The sequence below is a fragment of the Pongo abelii genome, chromosome 21 (genome assembly GCF_028885655.2).
Source record: "Pongo abelii isolate AG06213 chromosome 21, NHGRI_mPonAbe1-v2.0_pri, whole genome shotgun sequence".
Lineage (NCBI taxonomy): Eukaryota > Metazoa > Chordata > Mammalia > Primates > Hominidae > Pongo > Pongo abelii.
In genome coordinates this window covers 8,496,476-8,519,392 of record NC_072006.2, presented here as the reverse complement: position 1 = coordinate 8,519,392, position 22,917 = coordinate 8,496,476, and the positions used below count along the sequence as shown (strand labels likewise).

At 39.0% G+C, this 22,917-nt stretch overlaps 1 protein-coding gene across 12 annotated transcripts in view; it reads left to right on the top strand.

Moving 5' to 3' along the window:
• The window catches only part of SEL1L2 (SEL1L2 adaptor subunit of SYVN1 ubiquitin ligase), a 147,144-nt gene that overhangs the window by 86,902 nt on the left and 37,325 nt on the right, over positions 1 to 22,917 (top strand). For 8 of the 12 annotated variants that reach the window (XM_054542035.2, XM_054542039.2, XM_054542040.2 and 5 more), the window contains exons 6-9: positions 20,565 to 20,618; positions 21,076 to 21,135; positions 21,227 to 21,308; positions 22,638 to 22,786. In XM_054542035.2, the coding sequence (XP_054398010.2) occupies positions 20,565 to 20,618; positions 21,076 to 21,135; positions 21,227 to 21,308; positions 22,638 to 22,786 (345 nt within the window). The remainder of the gene's footprint in view (positions 1 to 20,564; positions 20,619 to 21,075; positions 21,136 to 21,226; positions 21,309 to 22,637; positions 22,787 to 22,917) is intronic. The other 4 variants (XM_054542041.2, XM_054542033.2, XM_054542034.2 and 1 more) reach the window with 3 other exon arrangements.

Here is a 22,917-nt window from a genome sequence, read left to right as displayed (position 1 = left end):
TGCTGGAAGTATTGGGAACTGTGAGGACAACATAGCAACAGAAATGTGGGTAAAGAAACTGGAGAAAGAGAGAGAGAAAATGAGAGAGAGAGAGTGAGACTGAGAGAAGAGAGAATGAAGACATCTACTATCTCTGAGGGGAAAGGGAAGAACAATCAGAAATACAGAAATATAATAGATGAGAGGAGCCTGGAGTGCCAGAGGTCTGGTAGGGACCCTATTTAACAATAACAAGAACAAAAAGATAGGAATTCCTATTAAAGTGGCATTGAGGAGATACAAGGGAAGAAATGCAATTTCTGGGTATGTACAAAGGGAAGCTGGATGGAGGAAAGGAGGCATAATTACTTCTTTTCATGCACCTTGAGTGGTTTACCTTGCAAAAATTCAAATAAACTGAAGGAAATCCTGATAAGGGCAACAAAAGCAATTAAGGTTATAAACAGAGTCCATTAAATTGATTTTCAGAGATTCTGCACCTTTCAAATAATGAGAACTATTAATTAACGGAATAGTCTTCATGAAAATAGTGGAAATTGAGGAAATTTCAAACAATCATACCCTAGAAGATGTCCTATAAAATACTGTACTTTACCAGGCTAGAGGTAGATAAGTTATATATTTTTCTATTTCTCATTTCTCATCCAGGAAGCAGAAATTAGAATTATAAAGACTCAATCTTTCCTTAATATTGATGAACTGTCCTCAATAGGAAATTTGTTAATTTGCCAAACAAGAAGGTTGGATGAAATCTCATTTGCTTTAAGAGTCGAAAATGGCCAGACATGGTGGCTGACGCCTGTAATCCCAACATTTTGGGAGGCTGAAGCAAGAGGATTGCTTGAGCCCAGGATTTTAAGACCAGCCCTGGCAACATGGTGAGAACCCTGTCTCTACAAAATTAAAAAAATTGAAATTAGCTCAGCATGATGGTGCATGCCTGTGGTCCCAGCTACTCGGGAGGCTAAGGCAGAAGGATCACTTGAGCCCAGGAGGTCAAGGCTGCAGTGAGCTGTGTTCACACCACCACACTCCAGCCTGGGCAACAGAGCAAAACCCTGTCTCAAAAAAAAAAGAACCAAAAAATTGATCAGCCAGGCATGGTGGCTCATGCCTGTATTCCTAACACTTTGGGAGGCTGAGGCGGGAGATCACTTGAGCCCAGGAGTTCAAGACTACCCTGGGCAACATAGTAAGACCCTATCTCTACAAAAAAATATAAGTAAGTAAGTATTAGCCAGGAGTGCTGGCACGTGCTGGGATGTGCCTGTAGTCCCAGCTACTTGGGAGGCTGAGGTGGGAGGATCACTTGAGCCCAGGAGGTTGAGGCTGCAGTGAGCCATGATCATGTCACTGCACTCCAGCCTGGGCAACAGAACCAGACCTTGTCCCTCAAATAAAGAAAAGAAAGAAAAAGAGAAATTACTCATTTGCATTGTATTGCCCTTAAAACTTAATTTAATGGTGGTGATCTCTAAGTGTGGTACTATTTGTGGCAATTATTTTCTGGGTTTATTTATTTCTGAGATAGGATCTTGCTTCATTGCCCAGGCTAGAGTGCAGGGGCACAATCATGGCTCACTGTACCCTCAGCCTCCTGGGCTTAAACAATCCTCCCACCTCAGCCTCCCGAGTAGCTAGGACTGCAAGCATGGGCCACCACACCAGGCTAATATTGTTTCAATTTTTTTAGAGACAGGATCTCACTATGTTGCCCTGGCTGGTCTCAAACTCCTGGCCTCAAGTGATCCTCCAAACTCAGCTTTCCAAAGCACTGGGATCATAGGCATGAGCCACCTATTTTCTTTCGAAAAATGCTTTTCTGTTTTTTTTCCCTCTAAATGTTTTATTCGTGGGTATGTATTACCTTTGATATCAGAAAAAAATATTTAACTTAGATGTATACACTTCCTTGGTTACATAGTTTAAAATAGTTTTGCTGTGGATTATAAGAAAATTCATTCTATCATGTAAAAATAAACATCACTGACATATAAAATAAAAAGATATGAGTGTTTGCCTATTTTATCATGCTTTATGATTCCATAATAATTCTATTTTAATGGCAAAGATTCCACATTTTCTTTATTTATTTCAAATTGAAATTATAGGGCTGGGTGTGGTGGCTCATGCCTGTAATCCCAGCATTTCAGGAGGCTGAGGCGGGCGGATCACTTGAGGTCAGGAGTTTGAGATCAGCCTGGCCAACATGGTGAACCTCCGTCTCTACTAAAAATATAAAAATTAGCTGGATGTGGTGGCACACGCCTGTAATCCCACCTACTTGGGAGGCTGAGGCAGGAGAATCGCTTGAACCTGGGAGGCAGAGGTTGCAGTGAGCCTAGATGGGGCCACTGCACTCCAGCCTGGGCGACAGAGTGAGATGCTGTCTCAAAAAAAATTAAAAAATTAAAATACAGAAGCATTTCACAGAGATACTATAGGTTATTAGAACTGTGCTAATACAGAAAAAAAATTATTTTTAGTATCCACCTGATGATCATTTTGATAATTCTAGAATTACCTGCATTGAGCATTTCTTCTTGATGTTAATGCTCTTTTTGTATTAAGAGTACAGACAGTACCTGAGTTGTTCCTTAGGGTTGATTCACACTTTTGTTTGGTATGCAATTTGAGCTAAAAGTAATGATCACAGGTGCTTTCGAGCTTCATGCAATAATTAAAGGAAAATTGCTCAATCTTTTTTCTCCTTTAATAATAATTTCTTATATAAAAAGTAGAAGGAGGAATATTTAATGTTTAAATTGTTATTATGGAACTTGAGTAATTTACTTTGGAGTACAGTAAAATATTTGAACTTAACTCTGAACTCCATTAATTTAAATCCCAGCTACTGTAACAGTTCCTTAAAAACACAGCATAATGGTTAAGTTCAGAAATATGTCTTACAGGGGCCGGGAGCCCTGGCTCATGCCTGTAATCCCAGCACTTTGGGAGGCTTAGGCGGGCGGATCATTTTAGGTCAGGAGTTCGAGACCAGCCTGGCCAACATAGTGAAACCCCGTCTCAACTAAAAATACAAAAAATTAGCTGGGTATGGTGGTGCATGCTTGTAATCCCAGCCACTTGGAAGGCCGAGGCAGGAGAATCGCTTGAACCCGGGAGGTAGAGGTTGCAGTGAGCCGAGATTGCACCATTGCATTCCAGCCTGAGTGACAGGAGTGAAACTCTGTCTCAAAAAAAAAAAAAAAAAAAGGAAAAGAAAAAGAAATAAGTCTTACAAACAATTTGCAGAGCTTGACCTTTACAAACCACTGAAAGTGTCATTGGTATCATCACTATCATGTAGCTTCTCTTTCAATTCACAACATTTTTCTTTTCTGGATTAAGATTTAATCATTCTGTAATCCATCTCATTTCATCTCACCTTTATCTCAGAAAAGGACCAAATACTAAAAATGGACTGTTGTAAAGTTGGTAAGTGACAATGCTCAAGTATTAAGGTATAGGACAGGCCGGGCGTGGTGGCTCACACTTGTAATCCCAGCACTTTGGGAGGCCAAGGCGGGGAGATCACAAGGTCAGGAGATCAAGACCATTCTGGCTAACACGGTGAAACCCTGTCTCTACTAAAAAATAAAAAAATAAAAATTAGCCAGGCATGGTGGTGGGCGCCTGTACTCCCAGCTACTTGGGAGGTTGATGCAGAATGGCATGAACCTGGGAGGTGGAGCTTGCAGTGAGCTGAGATCACGCCACTGCACTCCAGCCTGGGTGACAAAGTGAGACTCCGTCTCAAAAAAAAAAAAAAAAAAAAAAAGGTATAGGACAGTGCTTACTATATAGTGTAGTATATACTATATATACTATATACTATATACTATAGGTATAGTCATACTATAATCAACATATTTACTACACGATAGCCTGTAAGATCTTATGACTTCCTCTAGTGTCCTGGCATACTTCAAGTAGTATTTTAAAAATTAAATTAAAGCTGAGCCCTCCAGAGAATTAATTCAAAATCACCCATTGTTAGTTTTCTGCTAAAGAGAGTGGAAGTGTAACCCTGGGTTGATTATTTGAGGCTGGTAAAAGCATGGTTTTACTCTTTACTTTGAAGAGTGAGCTTTATACTGAGGAATACGCCCCTCCCCAGTCACAGAATGGAAATACAACTCACACAACCCACTTCACAACTTCCTGAGCTCACAGATTTCTCCAGGAGGATCAGGCCAAATAGTTTGCCAGGCACCGCACAAAAGGATCCACTGTTGGTGAAAGTTTCTTAAAATACAACCCCAACTCAATAGAACAGTATCTTTATTTTCTTATTTAAAAAAGGTCAGTATATTTGTTTACGTCAATGTTTCGGCATAACTAAATTAGATTTTAAATTGAGCAGAATCAAGAATTGCCAAGAGTTGCAAGAAAAATAAAAATCTAATATTGGCAGAAGATATCCTTAAAAAGAGCCAATTTAGCCATTTATATATACATTACAAGGGTTAGAGGAGTACCAGGCCAGACGCCTTCCATTGGCAGTAACAGCCTTTATGGTCCACTTTCCTAAAAGAGGAATGTTTGAGATTAGAGGAATTGGCAGAATCAGAGAGTATTTATTTATATATTTATTTATTTGTTTGTTTATTTTGAGATGGAGTCTTGCTCTGTCACCCAGGTCGGAGTAGAGTGGCGCCATCTCGTCTCAGTACAACCTCCGCCTCCCAGGTTCAAGCGATTCTCCTGCCTCAGCCTCCCAAGTAACTGGGATTACAGGCTCATACTACCACACCCAGCTAATTTTTGTCTTTTAGTAGAGACAGGGTTTCACCATGTTGGCCAGGGTGGTCTCAAACTCCTGACCTCAAGTTATCTGCTCACCTCGGCCTCCCAAAGTGTTGGGATCACAGGCGTGAGCCACTGTGCCCGGCCAAATACATATATGTTTTTTATTTTTGGTGTATGTATTAAGTAAATGACACAAATTATGCTTATAAACTGCATGTTAGAGCTATAATGTGTTTAGGAAATGAACTCCATAGTCAATTTCCAAGTTTAAGGAGTTCTTTGTACTTGAAATGGTAATAAATGTAATTGAAATTATAACAAAAAGCTTAAAAGATTATGTACTTTTGTTTTAATTGAATTGTAAGACCTTGATGTATTTTGATTTTAGGAAAACATTTTACAGAGTCTCACATGATGTTCTCATGAACTAGATGAAAAAATAAAAATATGGGCTTGATAATGGCAGTTGGAGAGTGGTAACAGTAATGAACTAATGTCAAGGTGAAAGCAAGTCTCTGAAGTACTCGACGGGATTCTGCTCGTGACCCTATGGGCTTCAAATACTTTTTTTTTTTTTTAAGACGGAGTCTTGCTTTGTCGCCCAGGCTGAAGTGCAGTGGCATGACCTCGGCTCACTGCAAACTCCGTCTCCCCCCGGGTTCAAGTGATTCTCCTGCCTCAGCCTCACTAGTAGCTGGGATTACAGGCTCACCACCATGCCCGCCTAATTTTTGTATTTTTAGTAGAGACGGGGTTTCACCATGTTGGTCAGGCTGGCCTCAAACTCCTGACCTCCAGTCATCCGCCGGCCTTGGCCTCCTAAATACTTCTTTGATTAGTAAGTTGAATAGCAAAGACTAGAGTGTTGCTAATAGGAAGGATAGAAAGAAAGGCATATTACCAATGGCACACATAAGTGTATGGAATGAACTTCTAAGAATGGTGACAGAAATCATGAGCTCCAAATAAGTAGAACCTTGCAAATACTAGAAACACCCAAACAGACTTTTACAATTCTGCTCTGACAAAAAATGACTCTACTGAGAGAAGGAATGAGGAGGAACCATGAGAAAGTGATATTGATGATCTAAATCATCATCTACCATAGCAGATCCATAGATAATGTGTGAAATATCTAAATTAAGCAACAGCAAATAGTAGCAATTTATCTAGAGTCATAACAATGGTAATTATCAGAACTGTTGAAATCATTAAAAGTGGTTGATCAGCTCTTCAGAACCATTTTAATTTTTGAGAAAGAGCCTTGCTCTGTTGCCCAGGCTGGAGTGCAGTGGTGCGATCTCACCTCACTGCAATCTTCGCCTCCCAGGTTCAAGTGATTCTCCTGTCTCAGCCTCCCAAGTAGCTGGGACTGCAGCCCCCGTTACCACATCCAGCTAATTTTTGTATTTTTAGTAGAGATGGGGTTTCACCATTTTGGACAGGATGGTCTCGATCTCTTGACCTCGTGATCCGCCCACCTTGGCTTCCCAAAGTACTGGGATTATAGGCGTGAGCTACCACGCCTGGCCGGAATTTTACTTTTCATACACGTGCATTGATTAATTTGACAAAAATATTTTAAAAGTTAAATTTAGATATTAACTCTTTCCTCTCAAAATAATTATTTTTAAAGCAAAAACCAGAAGTCTTCTTCTACTAAAAAGGGACCAGCAATTTGGAAAATGTCAAATTCCAGGTGTGGGGAAGAAATGTACAAGATGATCTTAAAATATCTTATCATACCTGATAGGAAGGATGGTGTCAGGAAATTAGAGTCATGACCAAGGGATGGAGGATCCAACTCAAATAGGCTCCCACCGGCTAAAGCTGGAATGATCAAGCACCAAAATGAATAATGATCGCAATGGACTGAAACATCTAAAATCATTTAAATCCATTCGTTCATAATGATACCTAGAAACAACACTTATTCATCACTTCAGGGGACATTAAAGAACCAACTCACATTATTTTGAAAACGAATCAAGGAAGTCAAGTATTTATCTTGCCTGTTCTGCACAATAGAGTATGGGTGACATTTTTCTTTATAGAATTATTTCAGCTAATAAATGAAGAAGGAATGACAGAATTATGTCTTCATTGCCACCCCTAATGAATCAGTGGATCTGAGATAGAAGGTGGACTCGATTCCAGAGGTAGAGCTTGGACACTGGACCAAATTGAGTACTAGCTAAAACACGGATGAGGTGAAAGCAGCTTTCCATAAGACACACCCACCAGTGTGCCATGTCAGTTTACCACTGCCATGGCAACACTCTGGAGTTACTGCCCTTTTCCGTGGCAATGAGCTGACAACCCAGAAACTACTACCCTTTTCCTGGAAATTTCTTCATAAACCACCCCTTAATCTATATGTAATTAAAAGTAGGTATGAAGGCCAGGCGCAGTGGCTCATGGCTGTAATTCCAGCACTTTGGAAGGCTGAGGCGGGTGGATTGCTTGAGGTCAGGAGTTTGAGACCAGCCTGGCCAACATGGTGAAACCCCGTCTCCACTAAAAATACAAAAAATTAGCCGGGCGTGGTGGCGGGCGCCTGTAGTCCCAGCTACTTGGGAGGCCGAGGCAGGAGAATGGCAGGAACCTGGGAGGCGGAGCTTGCAGTAAGCTGAGATCGTGCCACTGCACTCCAGCCTGGGCGGCAGAGCGAGACTCTGTCTCAAAAAAAAAAAAAAAAAAATTGCAAAATATAATTTTAAAAAAAGATTCCACAAAGAAAAATCTCAATTTATTTGAGAAATGGTAGCTTTGACTAGAAGCAATAAAACTACAAAATAATGACAAAAAGATAGCTTAGTCACATTTTTTATAAATTTACAAGTCTCCTAATTAATAGCAAAACAAAAATTGAAATGACATATTAAGCACTCAATCATGATGATAATACTACATAGTAAAAGTTACGGAATAGGGCTAATGCCAGATACAGAATAAAATATACAGCTTTACGTGTTTTAATAAACAAGAAATGGCCAGGCACAGTGGGTCACGCCTGTAATCCCAGCACTTTGGGAGGCTGAGACGGGCAGATCATGAGGTCAGGAGATCAAGACTATCCTGGCTAACATGGTGAAACCCCGTCTCTACTAAAAATACAAAAAGTTAGTCGGGCGTGGTTGCGGGTGCCTGTAGTCCCAGCTACTCGGGTGGCTGAGGCAGGAGAATGGCATGAACCCAGGAGGCGGAGCTTGCAGTGAGCCGAGATGGCGCCACTGCACTCCAGCCCGGGCGACAGAGCAAGACTCAGTCTCAAAAAAAAAAAAAGAAAAGGAAAAAAAATTAACTCTAGCAAAATAAAGGTAGGACAAAAGGATTAGTAAACATAAAAACTGAAATCAATATAATGAATTAGAGAACAAAGTCATTTATTTCATAAATAAAAACGAGATGATTCTTTAATTCTTTAAAATGCTCCCAATCATGGGGACAAAACTCTAGCTGCTACTCACACAATAGGTGCATCTGGTTGTTGCCAGGTGAGCCTCCAATGACCATAACCAAGGAGGATTTAACAAGGGGATTTTATTACTTGCAACAAGTAAGGAGGACACCGGAGGTAGTGCCCCAAAGCAGTGCCCCCACAAACAGGCGTGAAAACCGAGCATGTCTTGGGCTGGTCAGCTGAATCATTGGGTGTAGAGAGGGAGTCCTGGCCGCATAGGCGCAGTGGCAGATTATATTTCTACATATGTCGCCTGTGTAGAAAATGGAGAATAAGCTCCTCCCTGGGCCGGGTTTTTAAGATTATAACAATGAGAGCTCGCCAAAGTTCATCTCCTACTCAGCCATCTCTGGATCCATCTGTTTTTTGTTTTTCTGGGGCGGAACTTCTCCAGGAACTTTTTGAAACAACAAGAACTCAAGGTGCGACAGTTACAAGTGGGCACTTTTTCAGTGTGTACCAGAAAACCCAGGGCGCCTGAGTTACATGACCAGTCTATCACAATTTTTTAAAAATAACAAATGGATAACATTGCGAATTTAAAAATAAAACCACAGATTGAAAGAAATGTAAGCAATTATGAGACAGTCCTATATTCAACTTTATGTGAATACATTAAAATCTAGATGAAATAAAGACATTTTCCAGAAAATATAAATCAGTTCCTCCTGTAGGATATTATAGGTCACACTCATATCGGTGTAGTAGGAGCCTTGACTAGACCTATAACTATGGAACAAACTGAAAATGTCAAAGATAATCCTCTGCAAAGACACTACACTCAGATGGTTTTACTGGGAAATTCTATAAAATAAAACCATCAGAAATTTTTTTCTATTATGTAAATCATTTTTAAAAAAGAAAATCTTTAAATATCATTCTAAAATGCCTTAATAAGAATCCAGAAGAATAAAACAGGCAGATTTCATTAAGAACACCAGTATAAGGTTTCTAAATAAAATTTTAGCGAATTGAAAAGCATGAAATTTAATCAAGTAGGGTTTTTAACCAGAAATATTAAGATAATTCAACATTAAGAATACATTTTTGTAGCTTAATCTCAATAAAATAGCACCCTATCACTTTCTACCTACTTATCCTGCTTCAGTTTTCTTCATGGTACTTGCTGTGGTTTGAGTGTTTGTGTCCTCTCCAAAATCCATGTTGAAACTTAATGCCCAATTTAACAATATTAATAGGTGAGGCCTTCAGGAGGTGATTAAGCCATGAGGGTGGCGCCCCCTGTATAGGACTAGGTGCCCTTATAAAAGGGCTTGAGGGAGGAAGTTCGTTCCTTCTGCCCTTCCACCCTCTGCCAGGGAAGGACACAGGCTTTGACTTTCTTGTTGATTTCTGTTACCTCCAGTGCAGAGGACAGTGCCTGGCACCATCTGCTTAGTAAATGCTGGTTAAGTGAATTTTATTAATATGCTAAGAAGAAAAAATATAAATAATTATAATACATGCTGAAAATAGAGTGATAAAATTCAACATTTGTTTCTGATTCTAAAAGTTAGTAAACTGAGAGCATTTAATTGCAATTATTAGCAAAATGTATATATAATAGCAAACCACAACAGACATCCATATTAAAATCAGAAACAAAAAAAAGAATACATGCCATGACCACAATTCATTACATTGTTCTGGAAGTTTTACCCAATAAAGTAAAAGGAAATAAGAGTTACATGAAGGAACTTACAAAATTATTATTTACAGATGATATGTGTCAATTTAGTATACTCAGAATATTTAAAAAACAATGGGTTAGTGTCACATGGCATCTTTTAAAATATAAATAAATAAATAAATAAATAAATAAATAAATTGTAAAAATAAAAAACAGGCTGCGCACAGTGGCTCATGCCTGTAATCCAGCACTTTGGGAGGCTGAGGTGGGCATATCACCTGAGGTCAGGAGTTCAAGACCAGCTGGCCAACATGGTGAAACCCCATCTCTACTAAAAATACAAAAATTATCTGGGCATGGTGGCAGGCACCTGTAATCCCAGATACTCGGGAGGGTGAGACAGGAGAATTGCTTGAACCCGGGAGGCAGAGGTTGCAGTTAGCCGATATCGGGCCATTGTACTCCAGCCTGGGTGACAAGAGCGAGACTCTGTCTCAAAATAAATAAATAAAAATAAAAATAAAAAACAATGGGAAGCCATTAAAAGGTGCTAAACAGGGCCCAGGTGACATAAGTAGATTTGGCTCTACCCATAAATGAAGAATGGACAGGAGGAGAACAAGCCTGGATACTACTACAATTGTCCTGATGAGAATTGACACTAGCTCACAATAGCAGGTGCTGGAAGAAATGAATTAGAGAGATATTGTAGAGGTGAAATTCACTGGAAGTTGATGGTAAATTGGTTACTTGGGGTAAGAGAGTAGGAGGTATCTCAGATACCTCCTGTGTGGGGTTATAAATATGAGAGTTCTGGGAAAGAGAGCCAGAAACTCACTATACAGAATGTAGACTTTTCTAATACTCCTGTTTTCAGCCTTGTTCTTCACCCATGTTCTTTAATGTGTCTGTGTCTCAAAGTCTGAAATTTCCTTGGTTTAATTTCTCCAGGGAATAAGCCTCCCATCTCTAGTGGGGTCAGGGGATGGGCTATCTGCCTGGCTGCACAGGACAGGGGTTAGGACTGCTATTTTTATAGACTTCTAATCAATACCCATGTGTCAGCTCCACCTACTGAGTGGAAACTAGACTCTTTGAGAGTCTGCTTTACATTCTTTTGGTTATATACCCAGAAGTAGAATTGCTGGATCATATGATAATTATATTTTTAATTTTTTAAGGAAACTCCATACTGTTTTCCATAGCAGCTGCACCATTTCACATTCCCACTAACAGTGCACAGGTTCATATTTCTCCCCATCCTCACCAGCGGTTTTTATTTTCTGGGTTTTTTTGGGGTGTGTGTGTATGTGTGTGTTTATAGTGGCCATCTTAACAGGTATGAAGTAATATCTTACTGTGGGTTTTTTGTTTGTTTGTTTTTTTGTTTTTGAGAGGGAGTTTTCACTCTTGTTGCCCAGGCTGGAGTGCAGTGGTACGATCTTGGCTCACTTCAACCTCCACCTTTTGGGTTCAAGCGATTCTCCTGCCTCAGTCTCCCTAGTAGCTGGGATTACAGGCATGCGCCACCATGCCCGGCCTCTTATTGTGGTTTTGATTTGCATTCCTTAATGATTAGTGATGTTGAGCACCTTGATGTCGAGCACATTTTCATATACCTGTTGGCCATTTGCATATCTTCTTTGGAGAAATATGTATTCAAGTTCTTTACCCATTTTAAAAATTGGGGTACTTGGGGGTTTTTTGTTATTGAGTTGTAAGAATTTTTATACATTCTGGATGTTAATCCCTTATCAGATATATGGCTTGCAAATATTTTCTCCACTTCCATAGATTGCTATTTTACTGTATCGATTGTTTCCTTTCCTATTTTTAAAGTTTGGTATAGTCCCACTTGTCCATTTTTGCTTTGGTTGTCTGCACGTTTGTTGTCATATCCAAGAAATCACCGCCAAATCCAATGTCATGAAGCTTTTCCTCTACAGTTTCTTTGAGGAGTTTTATAGTTTCAGGACTTACTTTTGGTCTATTTCATTTCTAGCTAACTTTTGTATATGATCTAGGGTAAGGGTCCAACTACATTCTTTTGCATGTGGATATCCAGTTTTCCCAACCCCATTTGTTGAAGAGACTATCCTTTCCCCATTGTGCAGCCTTGTCGTCCTTGTCAAAGATCATTTGACCATGTATGTGAGGTTTTGTTTCTGTTTTATGCATTCTGTTCCGCTGTTCTAAGTGTCTGTCTTTATACCAGTACTACACAGTTTTGACTACTGTAGGTTTGTAGAATGTTTTGAGATCAGGAAGTATGAGGCCTCCCATTTTATTTTTCTTTCTCAAGATTGTTTTGGCTATGCAGGGTTTTTTTGCAATTCTGTATAAATTTTAGGATGGGTTTTTCTATTCCTGCAAAAAATAACATTGATATTTTAATAGGGATTGCATTAAATCTGTAATTGTTTTGAGTAGTATGAGGATTTTAACAATCTTAAGTCTCACAATCCATCAACACAGCTGTCTTTTATTGATTTGTATCTTCTTTAATTTATTTCAGCAATGTTTTGTAGTGATTTATGTAAAAGTCTTTTATCTTTTTAGTTAAGTTTATTCCTAAGTATTTTATCTTTTTAATGCTATTGTAAGTGGAAGTGTTTTCTTTTCTTCCTTGGATTTTTTTCTTAATTATTTGTTGCTAGTATATAGGTACACAACTGATTTTTGCATGTTGTTTTTGTGTCCTGCAGCTTTGCTGAATTCATTTATTAGTTTTTTGTGTGTGGCGGCGGAGTTGTTTGTTTATTTGTTTGTTTTTGTTTTTGTTTTTGTTTTGGGACTGCGTCTCACTCTGTCACCCAGGCTGGAGTGCAATGGCGTGATCTCAGCTCACTGCAAGCTCCGCCTTCCGGGTTCACGCCATTCTCCTGCCATTCTCCTGCCTCAGCCTCCGTAGTAGCTGGGACTACAGGCGCCCCCCACCATGCCCAGCTAATTTATATTTTTAATAGAGACAGGGTTTCACCATGTTGGCCAGGATGGTCTCGATATCTTGACCTCATGATCTGCCCACCTTGGCCTCCCAAAGTGCCACCACGTGAGCCACCGCGCTTGGCCTGTTTGTTTTGAGATGAGGCCTCACTCTGTTGCCCAGGCTGGAGTGCCGTGGCACGATCTCAGCTTGCTGCAACCTCCGCCTCCCAGGTTCAAATGATCCTCATGCCTCATCCTCCCGCATAACTGGAATTACAGGCACCTGCCACTACGCTTTCCTAAGTTTTTTGTATTTTTAGTAGAGATGGAGTTTCGCTATGTTGGCCAGGCTGGTCTCAAACCCCTGACCTCAAGCAACCCACCCACCTCAGCTTCCCAAAATGCTGGGATTACAGGCGTGAGCCACCGCACCTGGTCCATTTATTAGTTTTAACAGTTTGTGTGTGTGTGTCTAATCTTTAGGAATTCTACGTGTGAGATCATATTATCTGGGAATAGAGATAATTTTACTTCTTCCTTTCCAATTTGGATAACTTTTATTTCTTTTTATTGCCTAATTGCTCTGGCTAGGACTTCCATGACTATGCTGAATGGAATAGCAAAAGTGGGCATCTTTGCCTTGATCCTGATCTTAGAAAGCATTCAGTTTTTTACCATTGGGTATGATGTAAGCTGTAAGCTTTTATATACGGCCTTTTATTATGTTGAGGCAATTTCCTTCTAGTTCTTGTTTGTTGAGTGTTTTTCTCACAAAAGCATGTTGAATTTTTCAAATATTTTTTATCCATCAATGGCTTTTGTCCTCCATTCAGTTAATGTGTTGTATTATGGTAATTGGCTTTTTTTTTTTTTAACACAAGATCTGGCTCTATTCCCTAGGCTGGAGTGCAGTGCAGTGGCGTGATCTTGGCTCACTGCAACCTCCACCTCCTTGGCTCAATTCATCCTCCTACCACAGCCTCCCAAGTAGCTGAGAATACAGGCACGCACCACCATGCCCAGCTAATTTTCATATTTTTTATAGAGACAAGGTTTTGCCATGTTGGCCAGGCTGGTCTCAAACTCATGAGCTCAAGCAATCTGCCCACTTAGGCCTCCTAAAGTGCTGAGATTACAGGCGTGAGCCACTGCTCCAGCCTGATTGACTTTTATATGTTGAAACATTCTTGTATTTCAGGAGTAAGTTCCTCTTGGTTATGGTGTATAATCCTTTTAATGTGCCATTAATTCAGTTTGCTAGTATTTTGTTGAGGATTTTGGCATCAATATTCAGGTATATTGGTCTATGGTTTTCTTGTAGTGTCCTTGTCTAGTTTTGGAATCAGGGTAATGCTGGCCTCATAGAAAGTTTGGAAAATGTGAAGGATTTCTGTTAATTCTTCTTAAATTTTTGGTAGAATTCTCTAGTGAAGCCATTTGGTCCTGGGCTTTTCTTTGTTGGGAGGTTTCTGATTACTGATTCAATCTATTAACTAGTTACAAGTCGTTCAGATCTGCTATTTCTTCAGAACTCAGTATTGGTAGGTTGTATTTTTCCAGCAATTCATCCATTTGTTTTAAGTTATCCAGTTTGTTGGTGCATAATTGTTCGTAACAGTATGATCCTTTTTATTACTGTGGCATCATTTGTAATGTCTCCTCTTTCACTTCTGAATTTTGTTGAGTCTTCTCTATTGTCTTGTTGATCTAGCTAAAGGTTTGCAAATTTTGTTGATTTTTTGTTTGTTTGTTTTGATTTGTGAGCCAAAGTCTTGCTCTGTTGCCCAGGCTGGAGTGCAGTGGTGTGACCTCTGCTTAGAGCAACCTCCACCTCCTGGGTTCAAATGATTCTCCTGCCTCAGCCTCCCCAATAGCTGGGATTACAGGTGCCTGCCACCATGCTTGGCTAATTTTTGTATTTTTATTAAAGACGGGGTTTTGCCATTTTGGCCAGCTTAGTCTCGAACTCTTGACCTCAGGTGATCCACCCACCTTGGCCTCCCAAAGTGCTGAGATTACAGGCATGAGCCACTGCACCTGGCCAGACTTCTGTTGATATTTTTTAAAAACCTAACATTTAGTTTTGTTGACTTCTTGGTATTGGCTTTCTAGTCTCTTTTATTTCTACTCTAATCTTTGGTACTTCCTTTCTTCTGCTAACTTTGGGTCTGGTTTGTTCTTTTTTTAATTCTTTGAGGTATAAAGTTAGGTTGTTTATTTGAGATCTTCTTTAGTAATGCATTTTATATTATATACTGCTCTAAACTTCCCTCTTAGCATCTTATGGGATGCTAAGTTTTGGTGTGTTTTGTTGTTTGTTTTCATTTTTCTCAAGATATTTTCTAATTTCCCTTGTGATTTCTTCTTTGACTCATTGGTTGCTCAAGAATATGTCATTTTGTTTCCACATATTTGTGAAGTTTTTTGTTTTCCTTTTGCTGTTGATTTCTAGTTTCATTCCATTGGGTTTGGAAAATATATTCGGTATGATTTACATATTCTTAAATTTGTTGAGACTTGTTTTCTGTCCCAAAATATGATCTATCTTGGAGACTGTTTTTGTGAGCCCTTGAGAAGAATGTATACTTTTGCTCCTGTAAAGTAGAATGTTCCGCATATGTCTGTTTGGTCCAACTGGTCTGTAATGGATCTTATTGTGTAAATACAATAAGGTCTTTTGTTACTGATCTTCTATCTGATTGTTCTATTTAATATTGAATGTGGAGTATTGAAATCTACTATTGCGTTACTTTCTTTTTCTTCCTTCAGTTCTGTCAATATTTTCTTCATATGGTTGGATGCTTTGCTCTTAGATGCATATGTATTTATACTTGTAACATCTTTCTAATGAAGTGAACCTTTTATCATTATATAATGTTCTTCTTTGTCTCTTAGGACAATTTTTGGCTTAAAGTCAGTTTTCTCTGATATAAGTAGGGCTATTCTGGCTCTTTTTTGGTTACCATTTGCCTGTGTTAACAAAAGATCAATGAGTTCTGTGGAGGAAAAGGGGGAACTTTATTTTCTAAAAGCAATCTGCAGATTGGAGAGATGCAGCCTTCAGTGCAAAATCAAAGTGTGACCTGAGGTGGGAGTTGGAAAGTTAGAGATTATAAAGGCCAAAAACACAGGGCAGGGGAGGGGAATCAAGGGAGTGGGGAACAGAGTCTTGATTAAATGACCATTTCACCAGTCTGTCTTAATTAGCTGGTTCCAGGTGTTCAGTTGGGAGGCACCAGGTGGTCCGTTGGGGTCAATTGAGGAATTTCTAGCTGCAGTTATTTTCAGGAATTGTTCTTTGACTTGGTTGTGGAAAAACAGGTTTTATAATGCTTTCCAAGGACACAGAAAGTGTGACCATTTCTTCACCCTGCCATATAACTCTTGGTTCTGCTTTCAGCTTTTCAGCCACAGGGAGTCCATCTTGTCTGTTAAGCAGGGGCATAATTTGACACACGGAATATCTTTTTCTATCCTTTAATGTTCAGCCTACGTGTGTCCTTATACTAATGTGAATCTCCTATAGACAGTGTATAGCTGAAACTTGTTTTCTTATTCATTCAGTCACTCTATATCTTTTTATTGGGAAGTTTAATCCATTTACATCTAAAGCAATCACTGATAGGGAAGGAATCACTATTGCTGTTTTGTTATTTTTTTCTGTACGTCTTGTAGTTATTTTGTCCTTCTTTTCCTCTTTTACTGCATTCCTTTGTTTTTAGTTCTGTGTGTTTGTTTTTGTTTTGGTGGTGTGCTTTGATTCCTTTTTCATTTTCTTTGTGCATCTTCAATGCACATTTTCTTTGTGATTACAATGAAGAATTTATAAAATATCTTATACTTTTTTTGTTTTTTGAGATGCAGTCTCATTCTGTTGCCCAGGCTGGAGTGCAATGGTGCGATCTCAGCTCACTGCAACTTCCACCTCTCAGGTTCAAGCAATTCTCCTGCCTCAGTCTCCCAAGTAGCTGGGATTACAGGTGCCTGCCATCATACCTGGCTAATTTTCATATTTTTGTAGAGATGGCGTTTCACCATGTTGGCCAGGCTGATTTTAAGCTCCTGACCTCAGGTGATCCATTCACCTCGGCCTCCCAAAGTGCTGGGATTACAGGCATGAGCCACCGTGGATGGCTAAAATATCTTATACTTAAATCTATATTAAACTGATAATGACTTAATGTCAATGACACACAAAATCTCAAGTCATTTATATATCCCCACCACTGTATGTTATCAACTTCACAAATTACATCTTTTTACTATTTTATATACATTAAATGTAGTTTTATAGTTATAATTATTTCTATGTTTTGTCTTTTAAATTATATACCAGAATTGATTTATGCACCACCATTACAATACTACAGGATTCTGTATTTGTCTACATATATACCTTTTCATAGAGCTTTATAATTTCATATGCTTTTGTGTTGCTTTCTAGAGTTCTAGAGTCCTTTCTTTTCAACTTATAGGACTTCCTTTAGCAATTCCTTCAAAGCAGGTCTAGTGATGATAAACTCCCTCAGCGTTTGTTTGTCTGGGAAGGGCTTTATTCTTCTCTCATTTTTGAAGGACACTTTTACCAAATATAGTGTTTTTGGTGGACAGCTTTTTCTTTTCTTTTTTTTTTTTTTTTGATGGAGTCTTGCTCTGTCACCAGGCTAGAGTGCAGTGGCATGATCTTGGCTCACTGCAACCTCCACCTCCTGGGTTCAAGTGATTCTCCTGCCTCAGCCTCCCAAGTAGCTGGGAATACAGGCATGTGCCACCATGCCCAGGTAATTTTTGTATTTTTAGTAGAGACAGGGTTTCACCATGTTGGCCAGGAGGGTCTCAATCTCTTGACCTTGTGATCCACCCACCTCGGCCTCCCAAAGTGCTGGGATTACAGGTGTGCACCACCGCACCTGGCCTGGACAGCTTTTTCTTTCAGCATTTTGAATATATTATCCCATCCTCTTCTAGTCTGTAATGTTTCTGCTGAGAAATCTGCTGATAATGTTACAGGGACTTCCTTTTATGTGACCAGTGGCTTTTCTCTTGCTGTTTTCAACATTCTTTGCCATTGACTTTTGAAAACTTGATTGTAATATGTCTTGGTTTGGGGCTCTTCGGGTTCATCTCACTTGGAATCCTTTGAGCTTCTTGAATTTAGATGCCTATTTCCTTCCTCAGATTTGTGAGTTTTCAATCATTTAATCTTCAAATATCCTCTCTGTCTCTTTCTCTCTCTTCTTCTTCTGAGACTCTCATAATGTATATATTGTTCCACTTGATGGTATCCCATAAGTCCCTTAGGCTTTCTTTACTTTTCTTCATTCCTTTTTCTTTTTGTTCCTCTAACTCAATAATTTCAAATGACCTATGTTCAAGTTTGCTGATTCTTCAGTTTCATCAACTCTATTATTGAATTCCTTTAGTGCATTTCTAAAATTCAGATATTGTATTCTTCAACTTCAGAATTTCTATTTTTTTAATAGTTTCTTTTTATTGATATTCTCATTGTATTCATGCATCATTTTCCAGGTTTTGTGTTCTGTATTCTCTTATGGTTCATTGAGCTTCTTCAAGATGATTATTCTAAATTATTTGTTAGGTAATTCATTATTTGGTGTTTCTTTAAGGTTGATTTCAGGAGATTTTGCTCCTTTCATAGAACCATCTTTTCCTGTTTCCTGGTGTGCCTTATTGTTGTTGTTGTTGTTATTATTATTTTGCTACGATTTGTGCACTTGAAAAAACAGCTATCTCTCCTAGTCTTAATAGACTAGCTTCATATGTGAAAGGCCTTCACCAATCAGCACAGTTAAAAATTCTGAAAGCTTCTTGAAACTTTTCTGGGGATGCATCTTCTCTGGGCTTGTGTAAGTAATTTCCCAATTAGAGTGGTTTGCCAGCTTTTTTTTTCCTTTCCAGGAGTTTATAATCTCTTACTCCTTCTGTCTGTGGTACTGCAAGTTCTCTGGCACTGCAGTAAGCCATTGAGCTCTTTTGTTCTCAGTAGCCCCTAGGGATGGAAAATATACTGGTTCTGTCAGCACTGTGAGTTAGGTGAGGAAAAAAAACAGTCACTGGAACAGCCCCCTGAAAAGTCATGTGTTCCTTTCTTCTCTTTCCCGCCCAAGGTAGAAACTGTCAGTTGGGCTTTTTCTCCTGAAAGCACCAAGCTGTGCTGGCTTGAGGGAGGAGGGATCATGGATGAAATTAAATGGCTTTTCTTACCTGTTTCATAGACTATTCTTGGCTTTGAGCTTGCCTGCTGTTCTATGACTTCTTAACTGGTTTCTGGAGTTCTCAGAAAGGCTTTTTGGTCATTTATAATTAAATCATTGTCCCTGTGAGGGAATGCAGTCCGAGGCTTCCTATTCCATCATCTTGCTCTGTGCTCAGCCTTTCATTTTTTTATTCAGTATATTTGTTATTGTTTGAATATTTTACATCCATCACGTTAAAAATAATGTGAAGAAAAGTATCCAAATCTAAATGGGATTTTTTTGCTTTTTGTTTTTTTTGAGACAGAGTCTCACTCTGTCACCCAGGCTGGAGTGCAGTGGCGCGATCTCAGCTCACTGCAAGCTCCACCTCCCGGGTTCATGCCATTCTCCTGCCTCAGCCTCCTGAGCAGCTGGGACTACAGGCCCCCACCACCACACCCGGCTAATTTTTTGTATTTTTAGTAGAGACGGGGTTTCACCGTGTTAGCCAGGATGTTCTCGATCTCCTGACCTCGTGATCCACCCACCTCGGCCTCCCAAAGTGCTGGGATTACAGGCGTGAGCCACCGCACCTGGCCTAAATGTTTTAAATATTGAAGGAAAAATATTTCGTTTCCAAGAGAGGAGAGTATATAACGGCCCTTGGTTTTATTGCTATAATTTATACTAAAGCACAGTAAGAATTAGCCTATATTCACATATATTACACAAACCTCCCACTATTGTGAGCTTTCCCACATTCCTACAGCCTTAATAAAAATGTAAAAGGGTGCTGTTATGGTATAAGAAATAAATTAACAATGGCCAGGCGTGGTGGCTCACGCCTGTAATCCCAGCACTTTGGGAAGCTGAGGCAGGTGGATCACTTGAGGTCAGCCTGGCCTTAGGTGAAACCCCATCTGGTCAGCTGAGATCAGCCTGGCCAACATGGTGAAACCCCATCTCTACTAAAAATACAAAAATTAGCCAGTGTGGTGGTGGGCACCTGTAATCCCAGCTACTTGGGCAGCTGAGGCAGGAAAAATCACTTGAACCCAGGAGGTGGAAGTTGCAGTAGGCTGAGACTGCACCATTGCACTCCAGCCTGGGTAACAAGACTGAAACTTCATCTCAAAAAAAAAAAAAAAGAAAAGAAAGAGGCTGGGCATGGTGGCTCACGTCTGTAATCCCAGCACTTTGGGATGCTGAGGCGGGCAGATCACGAGGTCAGGAGATCAAGACCATCCTGGCCAACACAGTGAAGCCCCATCTCTACTAAAAATACCAAAAACAAAAAAATAGCCGGGTGTGGTGGCTGGCGCCTGTAGTCCCAGCTACTTGGGAGACTGAGGCAGGAGAATCCCTTGAACCCTGGAGGCGGAGATTGCAGTGAGCCGAGATCTTGCCACTGCACTTCAGCCTGGGCAACAGAGTGAGACTCTGTCTCAAAAAAAAAAAAAAAAAAGAGAGAGAGAAAGAAAGAAATTAACAATGCAAATTATTATGAAGCAGACATTTAAGATATCCCTTATCCATATAGATAATTAGGAAATAAATTGATTTATTAAATTTTGTTTTTTCTTTTGTGCTTTAGGCATTAGGATTTTTGTCTTCTTATGGAATAGGAATGGAATATGATCAAGCTAAGGTAAAGGTCATTCTGTTTTATTCTGGAACAAAATTGATTTCTTTAAAAGAGACATTGAATGAAATCTACTCATTAAGTAAAGGGGCTCACTCTAGTGTGGTAGTTGAAAGCACCAACTTAATAGTCAAAGAAATTTAGTGTTCTTATGCCATAAGTTTCTTAAAGCCTCATGAGTCAGCCTCTTCATTGAAGATAGATAATATCTGCTTCATAAGGAAATTATGATGATTAAATGAAATATCTTATACAATGCCCTTATCACAGAGTCCAGAGATTAGTAAACCCCTAATAAATGGCAACCATCTTTACAAAGGAGAGTGAAATTTGAAATTTATTTTGGAGTAACTCAATGGGTCATTGTGGGGCTAGGAATAAAAATGGAATAGTTGGTTTGAGTTTCAAATTTAAATGGCCAACCTGGTTTGTGGGGTTTTTTGTTTGTTTGTTTTTACTTTAGGCACTGACATATTACACCTTTGGAAGTGCTGGAGGAAACATGATGTCCCAGATGATTTTGGTTTGTAAACAAAATATTCTTGGGACCAAATTTGTATGCCATAAATACAGCATTGTCTTGAATATTAAGAATGCATCTGTCTGTGTTTTAGGGGTACAGATATTTGTCGGGAATCAATGTTCTACAGAATTGTGAAGTTGCCCTAAGTTATTACAAGAAAGTGGCAGATTATAGTAAGTAATCCACATAATTTATTTTAAAATAAACAGTTGCCAAGGAATTAGAAAAATAAATCAATAACAGTTCAATTGATATAAACTTATGAAAATATCAAGTGTATATTTTTAATATGTTATAATATAATTCTTTTAATATAATACAGTTTCTGTTTCCTTAATAGTTACTTTCCAAATAGTTTTAAAAGACTATACTCATTTTTTATTTTTGTTAATATGTATCCCCAAACAATTCTGTTTTACTTGCCTTTGTGATGTTCTTTCCTTACTGAGAATTTGAATGTAGCACCAATAAATATTAAGCAGTTTCCCTAAATATAACATTTAGAATATGGGATGACTGCCAAAAATTCCTAAAGGAATGAATGTATGGTATACATTGGAGGTATCTGTCACCACATATGAGAACAATTCAAACAACCATTAGTCTAAATGTGATCAGAATAATGTCTAAGCACACGTCTTTGGCACTATTAGGATCTGAGAAAAGAAAGAAGGAGGAAAAAAACTAGTTTTGAATTTAAGATGCTGTATATAACAAGATCATTTCATGTGCTTAATGAAATTGGAATTACTATATATATTTCAAACTGCACACTTTGTTAGGTGTATTCAAGCATATCTATCTTTATATTTATTTTCAGACTATCCATAGGAAGTAATTAAAGAGCAGCGATTATTCCTATATTATAGTCTTAGTCCCAGAAAAAAATTATGAATGGAATGAGTTATCTGCTCCTAAGATATCCCCTTTCCTTGAGTCTTTTTGGTCAACATCTTCAGTAGAGTCTGATATAAGTTGATACCATACTTGTATAGGTTGCAAAGAAGAACTAGAGAACCTAATAAACAAAAATTGCACTTTTTTTTTTTTTTTTTTTGATACAGAGTATCCCTCTGTCATCCATGTTGGAGCGCAGTGGCTCGAGCTCGGCCCACTGCAGCCTCTGCCTCCTGGGTTCAAGCGATTCTCATGCCTCAGTTTCCCAGGTATCTGGGATTACAGGCATGCACCACCATACCTGGCTAATTTTTGTATTTTTAGTAGAGACGGGGTTTCACCATGTTGGCCAGGCAGGTCTCAAACTCTTAACCTCAAGTGATTTGCCCGCCTCTGCCTCCCAAAGTGCCGGGATTACAGACATGAGCAACCGCGCCGGGCCAAAAATCTGAAAATTTCTATTTTTCATGAATCTTCTGTCTCTATTAGTTGAACAGATTTCTGCACAATTTAAGATTATAAGCTAACGGTGTTTTCTCTAAATTGACTGCTATCTCTTGCAGCCTCTGTTTTCTAGCTATTCTCTGGCTTGTTTTTATTCACAGTTGCTGACACATTTGAAAAAAGTGAAGGTGTTCCAGTGGAAAAAGTGAGACTAACGGATGAAAATTTGAGTTCTAACAGTGAGATTTTGGATTGGGACATATACCAATACTATAAATTTTTGGCAGAAAGAGGAGATGTTCAGATACAAGTAATGTATACAGATGAGACTGAGTTTTTAGAACATGAAAATTACAAGGGGCTTAATTCTTTCTGAGTCCTGGAGGGATGAACAATGCCCCATCCTAAATAGGAATGGGGAGAGACCCGCCCTCCTCTCTC